At 41.5% G+C, this 11,970-nt stretch overlaps 1 protein-coding gene across 1 annotated transcript; it reads left to right on the forward strand.

Moving 5' to 3' along the window:
* Positions 1 to 279: 279 nt before the first annotated feature.
* On the forward strand, positions 280 to 1,207 carry LOC142302853 (olfactory receptor 5G9-like). Its single transcript, XM_075343961.1, is given in 2 exon segments — positions 280 to 1,067; positions 1,069 to 1,207. Coding segments are annotated over 2 exon segments (927 nt in total).
* Positions 1,208 to 11,970: the final 10,763 nt, after the last annotated feature.

Here is an 11,970-nt window from a genome sequence, read left to right on the forward strand (position 1 = left end):
AGGATCCCATGAGAATTTAACTTGTTTATTTCATATTATAAAAGGTGCAAAGATTTGTTAAAGGTCCCTATTTATATCAGAAGAGTGAACATCATGCACATGTCACATCAGAGCTGAAGATACCCCAGACGTCTTTGGAATCGTCTCTAAGGTAAAGCCAGTAGTAAGTAGCTAATGCTGTTTTTAATGTGATACCTCTTGTAAAGTCCAGAAATGTATCTTTACATGTTATTTATTCATAGAAGGAAAAACAATTGGATGTATATCAACATATAAATGATGTGTGAGGAGAATCAGACACAAGTCACTCAGATCCGTCTTCTCGGATTCCAAAGTCTCTCCACATACAAAACTCTTCTCTTCATTCTGCTCCTCCATAGCTATGTTTGCATTCTGGGTGGCAACCTTCTTATCATCCTATTGGTGACCATTATTGACCACCTTAGAATCCCAATCTTCCTCTTCCTCAAACACTTATCCATAGCAGACGTCTTGCTGACTAATACCGTTGTCCCCATGATGTTGGACATAATGTTTGTGGAGGAGGGTATCTTGCCCTTTTGGGGTTGTCTGATGCAGCAGTATTTAGTTGGTATTTTTGGATTAGTACAATGTTTCCTTATTGTCATCATGTCATTGGATCGATATTTGGCCATCTGCCATCCATTACGTTATTCGTCACAAATGAGTCCAGATCTTTGCCTTCAGTTGGTCATTGGGTCTTGGTGTTTGGTCATCGTGCTCATATCTAGTGAGTTTTTTGTTATTATCCAGTTGAGCTTCTGTGGCTTGAATTCCATTGACCACTTCTTCTGTGACTTTGGTCCCGTTATAGAGCTGGTTACTTCAGACACTTCTATTTTGATGTTGCAAGACTTTATTCTTAGCATTTTTATATTATTTTTACCATTTGCTCTCATCATTATTTCCTACTTTTGCATTTTCCTTACCATTCTTAAAATCTCTTCGAGCTATGGTAAAAGGAAAGCCTTCTCCACTTGTAGCTCCCACCTGACCACGGTGTGTGCATATTATGGTACCCTAATCGCAGTCTACATGACTCCATCTGATCAACAAATACAGATCCCTGTTGTATTTAGTGGTGACGCCATTGATGAATCCCTTTATCTACAGTCTGAGGAACAACGAGATCAAGAAAGCTATGAAAAAAATGTCGAATCTTATTCAAATTGGATGGAAAAGATGAAAATTTGTATTTAAAATATTTAAAATAGTTTACTTAATACAAGTCTCATTCAATTGTTTATTACTTTTGTACTAAATAAATTATCACAATGACATCTTTTAATTTTATTTTTAGAAATGAATATTTACTGCTAGATGTTAAGGGTTGTGTTTTTTATACATTAATGCTACAGCATAGAAATGTAGCAGCTGCCACCTAAAGAAGTAGATAACAAGCGGAGAACATGTTGTGAGATCCGCCAAATTGATGATTGTTTGATCTGTACAATTGCATTGTGTATACACTGGAGCTCAAAATTAGAGAACAATGTAGGATCACTTGCTTTTTTCAGAAATAATGTAATCTACATTGATCAACAGTGTCTTACAAGAGATCCAAAGTTTATCAACATAAAACCTTGATGATCATAATTAGAGAGCAGCAATGACTGTAGCACAGAGAAAGATTTTAACTAAATTTTCTGAAGGCAACAACAGTTGCCGATCGGTAGGATGTGCACTGGCCGTCGCTGGGAATGACTTCAGCACATCTGCGGACACAGTACATCACTAGTCTCTTACACTGCCCTGGTGGGATTTTGGTCCACTCTTCTTCCAGTGTCTTCCACAGTTCTTTTACTGTTGTGGGTTTCTTGGCCATAACTTTGTCACCAAGGATTATCCAGAGGTTTTCTATTGGGTTTAGATCAGGACTCTGGGCTGTGGCCATTTCATTGTTTCAATGTTTTCTGTTTCAAGGAACTGCTGTCCCAGTTTTGCTCTGTAACAGGGGGCATTGTGCTGTATGAAAATTGATGGCTGATTGAGTGATGGACACAAGTAAAGCTGGCTTTACACACTGCGTTATCGGTCCCGATATCGCTAGTGTGCGTACCCGCCCCCATCTGTTGTGCGACACGGGCAAATCGCCACCCGTGCCGCACAACATCGCCCAGACCCGTCACACATACTTACCGGCGATGTCGCTGTGACCGGCGAACTGCCTCCTTTCTAAGGGGGCGGTCCGTGCGGCGTCACAGCGACGTCACTGAGCGGCTGCCCAATGGCAGCGGAGGGGCGGAGATGAGCGGGACGTAACATCCCACCCACCTCCTTCCTTCCACATAGCGGCCGGGAGGCAGGTAAGGAGAGCGTCCTCGTTCCTGCGGCGTCACACGGAGCGATGTGTGCTGCCACAGGAACGAGGAACAACCTCGTTACTGCTGCAGTAACGATTTTTGAGAATGGACCCCCATTTCACTGATGAGCGATTTTGCACGTTTTTGCAACGATGCAAAATCGCTCATCGGTGTCACACGCAACGGCATCGCTAATGCGGCCGGATGTGCGTCACCAATTCCGTGACCCCAACGAGTTTGCATTAGCGATGTCGTAGCGTGTAAAGCCCCTTTAAGGAGTCACGTGTTGTTGAAAAAGGTTCTGATCCACACTTGCTTTCCTCTGCCATGTAGCTATATGAGAGGTCTAACTCCTTCTGCAGAAAACATTCCCAAACCATGACCCTTCCTCCTCCACCTTTAACTGTCTTCTTAAACTTTCGGTTCAGTCTTTCACCAGTTTGGCAATGAGCATAATGTTTCCCCATCATACCCAAATAAATTAAAGTTGCTTTATCACTAAAATGACCTTTGGACACTTCTCCTCTGTCCACACAACATGCTCCTCACCAAAGGTGAGTCTAGCGTTGTGATTCTTTCTACTAATGAGAGGTTTGGTCACTGCAGAGTGGGCTTTCAGTCCAAATGCTCTTAAACGTCATGACACTGTATGACAAGACTGATGCTCTCCAGTTCAGTACTGAACAGTGTAAGGAATTCCAGCTGCAGAGTTGAAACAATTACCCATGGAGATTTTTTGCACTATCCTGTCCTCTCTTGCATTTGTCTTTCGAGGGTGACCAGACTTCTTGGGGAACCTTAAAGAGTTTGTGATGTTGTAAAGATACACTATTCTCAAAATCACAGACTTGGAACGACAAACTTCTCTTGCTATGGTTGACAGAGTCAACCATTTGGCTTTCATCTGGTCAACCTGATGCCGGAGGGTTTCAGTCACTTTGGAATGACACATGATTTTTACAAACTCAGTGCAAACTGGAAAGTTAAGCTGCCAGTTACATAGGGTTTGTCAGGTAATGAAAGAAATTAGCACCGGGTGCCAGATTAACACCAATAACTTGCAGGTATCTGAAAGTATTCTGTAATCGTGATTTGTGTTCTTTTTCATTTATCTCATTTGCATATTTAATATTTGCTTTATAATAAATTCAGTTTATGAAATAAGCTGAAAATACTGCGAGTTTCCTCATGTTAGTATATAATCACAGAGGTCGACACAATGAGCGTAATTTAGGAAATTTTGTGATCTCTATTTTTGACCTCCACTGTAGTTCTTCAAACTTAGCTTGGAGCCATTTGGAGAAGACCTTTTCAAATTCCGACATGTTTGTGCCTCTGTATACAATGTGAGCCCAGTAAAGAAAAGTTTCAGGAGTTTATTGTAGAGAAACTTAACTGGATGAAAAAAAAAAATTGTTTAAAAGAACTCAAGTCCTCAGTGGTTGATACCTTTTAATGGCTAACTGAAAATATGGTAATAATTGCAAGCTTTCGAGACTACTCAGGTCTCTTCATCAGGCATGGTATAACACAAAATCTGGATGAACAAATTATTTTCCTGACATACACTGAACAACTTTCAGATCAATTTGGTCATCAATTGCAAGCGAGACCTTATTGTCAAACCTCAATGTTTAACCTCCTAACTGTGGCACCTATGCTTATTATCACATACCATACTCTTGTGAAAAGCCTGTTGTACTTACTGCAGGTGTGGTGCCCCTGAGGCTTCAGTCTCCACAGGGTACTGCATCTCACTTAAGGTGCAGTACTTATCCTGGATGCAGAGGAGGTCGGTACTGGTTCCACACACACATACTCATACACACAACCAGATTGCATTCCTCAATGGGGACCGGACTAGGGCCGGATCTTAAGACAGTCACCAAACATGGGGGGCCACCACCCACTAGTGACAGGGACACGAGGAACGAGCAGCTACCAGGGAGAGTTAGGAGCTGACACGAAAGTTAGGAGTATTCTAGCAAGAGAGGAAGAGTGCAGACGGGTTTACTGGTGGCTCTGGTGGAACGAAGGAGTCAATACGGTTGCTGAGGGGAAAGCATAATTTCTCCCTTGAGGCCGGCGCAATACAGGGTGCAGAATCCTAGGGTGACCCATACTACAAGTTGGATCACCAGAATCTGCAGGACAGGGGGATTGTATGACCATTTCACCACCAAAGTTCCCCGGAGCACAGTGCCACATAAAGTACGGAGTTGAGACTAAGTCAGGCTCCATTGCAGACTCGCAGCACTTGCATACGGGATGGAGACAACAAGTCAAGAACCAGGATCCCCAAGTAGCTTCAGGCCATGGGGATCCATATCTACAGGCGCAAGTAGGTAGGGCCCACCGTCCAACATACCGAGTCTGACCTCCAACGGATCTGGGATCAACTGGTGCCTGTCATGGCGGTAACCAGTATCTTCTGGGCAATCTAAGGAACTGTGAGTAAAACACCTGGAACCGCAGAGACTGTCAGCCTTTTGATTGCCGGTGCTGCAGCCCCACGCTTTGGTGCCAACGGCCATTACTGTCCCTTTTCATCCTCCCCGGGGCACGTTCCACCTGTGGGGAGCCAAACCATCCTTGCTGCTATGACCATCCGCCCCAGAGGACAGTGACAGCAGTGGTGGCTAATTCCCTGGCCGCATATTGCAAATGTTGTCACGGAACGACAACTCCCAACATCCATCCCCTATTGCTTTTATTGTGGACACCTTGGGGCATGAAACCGGGCAGGCCACCGCGACATCCTCAGTACACCTGGTTCAGTGATGAGTAACAGGTACTGTGACCAACATGCACCTAACCCCCTTGCACCGTGCGTGCTACACGGGAGAGCAGAGGATTTGCCTTTTTTTGATCATTGAGAACAAATCCGAGCTTTCTCTTAAAACGAAATTGCTGGAAGCTTTTTTTTTTTTTTTTTAAAAACACCAAAAGTCACATTCATTGCAAATTTCTGTCCTGTTCAAGCTGTCCTTGCCCTATAATTGTTAAGAGTAGTAGTAGTCATCAATTGTTCTCACCTTATGGTGGGGAAGCCAGGGGAGGTCATGTTAATTGCCAAAGACTCTGTTGTAGAAATTGATAATATGAGTGCCGATGATCAGTGACAGTGTCAGTTATATCCCCTGCTTTTCATAGCTACTCTACTGTACAAACCACCTAATACAAAATACACACAGCTGCACTCTAGAATGTTAACAATGTATAAGGGAACTCTGGTATTTTATTACTTCTATTGGAATATTTAAAAAAAAGAGATAGTTAGCTTATGTGTTTGCCAATGCATGTGAGCCCGATAACCACGACAAGAAACTTGAAGTGCCGCTAGGTTTAAAACCTACAAGTCTGGGCAGAAAGGATCCAGCTATAAAGGAGGAGGGACACACCCTGGTTATATGGCATACAGTTAACATGTAATAGAAAAGACAAATAATGCCTCTATACCATGACCACATATATACAGTGACCATAGAACTTGTCTTACACAGTCTTTTCAGACTTATTAGTCAATTCAACACAAAAAAACCTCAGTGATTCACAAGTGATGTCTTTTCTGTTTGGAATTGTTCACTTTCTATTTTCTTCCTCATTGGATCCAGATTCCAGACCATTGTGATGTCTTTTACTGATCAGCACTTGTCACTAGAGCATTTGATTGCTGTGACTTTTCGGTACTCCAGCTCCCTTTACACTGTTACCCTTATTATACAAAGTTCTCATCCACTCCTAAATTCAACTACAGAATGGGAAGGGGGAAAAAATTCCTAGATATAAGGTATATCTCAAAATATTATTAGTAATCCCCCTATATAGCACCACAGTAGCAGGAATTAATATAGATTGGTGTAGAAACAACCAAAAAAACAACTCACTCAAACAATAATTAATAGGAAAATATTTTATTTTATAATAAAACGTTAAAAGTTAAGGTCTAATGACACAGATAGCACACAAGAGGGCGCACATCCAAATTAAAGAGGGGAACAGATCAGGAAGTAAATCAACATTAACCAGGTAAAAGCAAAAACAAGTTTATAAGATGGCCAAAAGTGATCACAAAGCTTAAAGATAGACCTATATGAATAGAAAGTCCACTACATAGTTCTGATGGGCAGTACACAGACAATGCATGAATATAAATGGACTGACCTGTAGCCATCTCTTCCAACTAGGATGGCGTCAGCTCCCGACGCGCATTTCAGCACATGGTCTTCGTCAGGGTGCATGGCGTCATACAGGTGTGCATTGTCCTTAAATATGAGTGGCAGCCAATTAAAGGATATGGCTAGTTTGCTTAATGACGTGCGGCGCATGCATATGTCAGAACCACCACAGCATGGAATTCAGGAAGCGTGTCAACCCTCCGGGAAGGGCCATGCACACTCCTCGGCCAAGCCACAGGACCACATGACACAAGGTGACGCAGCCAGGGGGAGCGCTGAGACCCAAGCACTGTGGGATAAAGATACGCTCATGGATACCACTGCCACATAGAGATGGCGCATGCGCACTAGTCAGAGTACCATACTCATGGAATAAGACAAGCTGGAGTTAACGTGGGACTGATTCAAAGAAAATAAAGCACAAAAAAGCGTGAACAGTGTTCCATTTATAAGGGTAGATCAGTATACAGTATATATATATATATATATATATATATATATATATATATATACTACATAAATATAGATAAATTACTACATTTCAACTATAAGTATATGATGAATTATAGAGGACATTTAAAATACCAATACATAAAAACAAATTATGTGGCGTATATATAATATTTCATGATATATTGTGCAGGTCAATATAGACAAAGTGCAGTGAGGATGTATATATAGTGCATAATATGTGATGATGAGGTATATTAGGTGTGTGTAAGGAAGAATATGTGAAAAATGTATAGTGACAATACTCAGTAATAAGAGCCATAAAAAGTACATATATACAGTATATTGTGAAAGTGTAAATAGAAGAATCTATAGAAGATGGCGAAGACATAGTGATGTGCAAAAAAATAAAAATATGGAAAACAAAAACACATATTTGATACACGACAGCAAACAAACTGATATAATATCTCATACAAAAAGCATGAAAATCTTCATATATAAACAAAGTGCAGTGAGAATGTACAGTTAGGTCCAGAAATCTTTGGACAGTGACACAATTTTGGCGAGTTGGGCTCTGCATGCCACCACATTGGATTTGAAATGAAACCTCTACAACAGAATTCAAGTGCAGATTGTAACATTTAATTTGAAGGTTTGAACAAAAATATCTGATAGAAATTGTAGGAATTGTACACATTTCTTTACAAACACTCCACATTTTAGGAGGTCAAAAGTAATTGGACAAATAAACCAAACCCAAAAAAAAAAATTTTATTTTCAATATTTTGTTGCGAATCCTTTGGAGGCAATCACTGCCTTAAGTCTGGAACCCATGGACATCACCAAACGCTGGGTTTCCTCCTTCTTAATGCTTTGCCAGGCCTTTACAGCCGCAGCCTTCAGGTCTTGCTTGTTTGTGGGTCTTTCCGTCTTAAGTCTGGATTTGAGCAAGTGAAATGCATGCTCAATTGGGTTAAGATCTGGTGATTGACTTGGCCATTGCAGAATGTTCCACTTTTTTGCACTCATGAACTCCTGGGTAGCTTTGGTTGTATGCTTGGGGTCATTGTCCATCTGTACTATGAAGCGCCGTCCGATCAACTTTGCGGCATTTGGCTGAATCTGGGCTGAAAGTATATCCCGGTACACTTCAGAATTCATCCGGCTACTCTTGTCTGCTGTTATGTCATCAATAAACACAAGTGACCCAGTGCCATTGAAAGCCATGCATGCCCATGCCATCACGTTGCCTCCACCATGTTTTACAGAGGATGTGGTGTGCCTTGGATCATGTGCCGTTCCCTTTCTTCTCCAAACTTTTTTCTTCCCATCATTCTGGTACAGGTTGATCTTGGTCTCATCTGTCCATAGAATACTTTTCCAGAACTGAGCTGGCTTCATGAGGTGTTTTTCAGCAAATTTAACTCTGGCCTGTCTATTTTTGGAATTGATGAATGGTTTGCATCTAGATGTGAACCCTTTGTATTTACTTTCATGGAGTCTTCTCTTTACTGTTGACTTAGAGACAGATACACCTACTTCACTGAGAGTGTTCTGGATTTCAGTTGATGTTGTGAACGGGTTCTTCTTCACCAAAGAAAGTATGCGGCGATCATCCACCACTGTTATCATCCGTGGACGCCCAGGCCTTTTTGAGTTCCCAAGATCACCAGTCAATTCCTTTTTTCTCAGAATGTACCCGACTGTTGATTTTGCTACTCCAAGCATGTCTGCTATCTCTCTGATGGATTTTTTCTTTTTTTTCAGCCTCAGGATGTTCTGCTTCACCTCAATTGAGAGTTCCTTAGACCGCATGTTGTCTGGTCACAGCAAAAGCTTCCAAATGCAAAACCACACACCTGTAATCAACCCCAAACCTTTTAACTACTTCATTGATTACAGGTTAACGAGGGAGACGCCTTCAGAGTTAATTGCAGCCCTTAGAGTCCCTTGTCCAATTACTTTTGGTCCCTTGAAAAAGAGGAGGCTATGCATTACAGAGCTATGATTCTTAAACCCTTTCTCCGATTTGGATGTGAAAACTCTCATATTGCAGCTGGGAGTGTGCACTTTCAGCCCATATTATATATATAATTGTATTTCTGAACATGTTTTTGTAAACAGCTAAAATAACAAAACTTGTGTCACTGTCCAAATATTTCTGGACCTAACTGTATATATAGTATAATATGTGATAAAAAGGTACATTAAGTGTGTGTAAGAAAAAATATGCAAAGAATGTATAGTAACCATGCTCAATAAGAGCCATAAAAAATAAATGTATGCTGTATATATTGTGAAAGTGTAACTAGAAGAATTTATAAAAATAACGATAACATAGTGAAGTGCATAAAGATAAAAATATACAAAACAAAACCACATACTGTACAAACTGCTATAATATCTCACACAAAAAGCATGACAATCTTCAAAAAAAGTTTTTCTGAAGTCCTTTTTGTTACCAGAAAATATATTATTTACAGTATATATATATATATATATACAGGATGTATAGAGCATAAAAAATGAGAATGTATAGAAAAAAATACACAGCTATTCAAATGTCCAACCATAAATATACAAGATGTAAAAAATATACAATAAAAAGACCAAATCCAGGGAATAACTATGCACCAAAGAAAAAGTGCATAAAGAGGTCGAAGAAATGTAACATAGCAATACTGTATCTGTATCTGTACTGTATATATTCAAGATTGATATTGTTACGGTTCTGGGTTCTCCCGAGCCTTGAGCCGCCCCTGCTGTGCCATCATACCCTTCTGTGGTACCGGCTGGCTCTCCTGCACCACCTGTCCGCCGCTTCAGGCGCTTGGCTGCCAGGCATCAGGTGTCCAGGATAGCTCCCGCCCTATTTTGATAGCCAGTGTCAGTAAAACAACAGCTACATCTGCAGTCCCTACCTGTGCGCCAAATAAATTGGAACCTAAAAAAAAGGCATAGGGTCCTCCCCCATTTTTGATAAACAGCGATGGTAAAGCAGACAGATGGGGGCTAGTATTAGCAGGATTAGAGGAGCCATGGATATTGGCACCAACCTAAAAATACCAGCCAACAGCCGCTCAGATTTGGCACATCACATTTGATGTGACAATCCTGGTGCTTTACCTGGCTCCTCCCAATTACCCTGGTATAGTAGCAATTGAGGTAATATAAGGGTTTAATGATAGCTGGGATTTGTCAGCTGTCATCAAGCCCTGAAGGGATCTATGCTACACCCCCATTACTAATGCTGTAAGAGAAAATAAATAAAACACAAATACCAAAAAACCCTTTATTTCAAATAGAAATCACACATCCGTTACACTACTTTATTAACCCCCAAAACACACTTGCAGATCCTCCTTAATCAATATGAAGTCCCATGATGTTCCCCATCTGACCTGATATGACTGGTTTGTCCCAGTTGACAGTTCCATGGTGTCCAGCAGTAGAAAGTTGCAACATTTGGCTGCACAAACTGTTCCCTGACATTCTATTTTTCCTGGTGTGGTGTACATGTTTTCCTATGTGTCTTATCTGCTTTAGGTGTATCCCTTTCCTTTTAGGACCCTACCGAAATCCTCACCTTTCAGCTGCCAACCATCATCACTTCCCCTTGTGTCCTTAAATATTTACATTTTTTTCTAGATGTTTACAGGTGATAGAATTATCTTCCTATACAGGCCTTGGATCCAAGCATCGGCTTGCAATCATATGAAGAAACATTGTAGTGTGCTGCTGTTCATGTCCCTGGCTTCTTTGAGATAAGATATTTGTTCACTCTCCCTGTTTGTGCTCCCTGTGTCTTCTTTAGAGCTTAGTGGGGTTGACTAAGTGATCATCCCATCTGTTCTTTACCTAGGGCCCACTTTCAATCTTGGGTGGTTAGGGGAGCTAGGGGCCAGCTTAAGGTTTAGTCAGGGGGTTACAATCCCCCTTTCCCTAGATACAGGGTCTCCCTTCCCTGTTGACATACATGTGGTATTTCCCCATACCTAGCACAACACTATCACCAGCTGTATAAAGAAAAAAAAAATGATACTCTGTTTTTTTGTTGTTTTTTTATTAGCATTTTTATTATTATCATTATGGACCCCATCACTGTTCTGACTGAGAAACTTCAGGGTCTGTCTCTGGAGGAGGCAGACTCTCGGTTAGCTGTTCAGTAGCAACAGAAGTCACAGACTCCTAATTTGAGATTCTCTGGGTAAACAAGTCCAGCTAGAGCCCACAATTTCTCTCCTAGACAGGTTTGCAGGATATAGAGGCAAATTATTGGTGTTTAAAGGAGCATGTAAGTTGTACACTGGGCTTTAGCGTTACTCCATCGGGAATGAGGAGCAGCGAGTGGGGATTGTGATCTCAAGGTGGCGGTGGGATCCACAATCCTGGGCTTTCCCTTTACCACATGACTCTCATTGTCTTCGGTTGGTGGATGGGTTTTTTGAGGCCTTAGATCTTATCTGTGATGATCCTGACTGAGTCTCCTTGGCTGAGTCCAGACTGCGTCTTCTCCAACACAAGGATTTCATAGTTGTGCAAATGACACCAAGTGGAATGAGCCAAGTCTGAGAAGCCAATTTTTTCAAGGGACATTCAGGAAGGTTGAAGGATGCCTTGGTGATTTATGAAACCCCTGAGACCTTGGAGGCTGCTATGTTCATGGCTATATGTGAGAATAAACGTCTCTGAGATAGGAAGGTTTAAACATTTTCCCTGGAGACCCTCTCGGGGAAGCACCCCATTGCCGAGGGGTGATCTCAGGGGGACCATCACTCATGGATTTGGAGGAGCCCATGCAGTTAGAGGGAGACACTTTTTTACATGTTTCTACTGAGATCCGTAAAAAAGAGGGTTTTTTTGTGGTAAAAAAGGTCATTCTGTTGGAGTCTGACCCTTGGTTCCTAAGCAAATAGGAACATCTGGGACGCGGCTAATCTTTGGTGGTGTGGACAATCCGGGTGGGACATTGTCTTTCACATGTAATTCTCAGTTTGTCCTGACAAAGCTGGTGC

This window comes from Anomaloglossus baeobatrachus, chromosome 4 (assembly GCF_048569485.1).
Source record: "Anomaloglossus baeobatrachus isolate aAnoBae1 chromosome 4, aAnoBae1.hap1, whole genome shotgun sequence".
Classification (NCBI taxonomy): Eukaryota; Metazoa; Chordata; class Amphibia; order Anura; family Aromobatidae; genus Anomaloglossus; species Anomaloglossus baeobatrachus.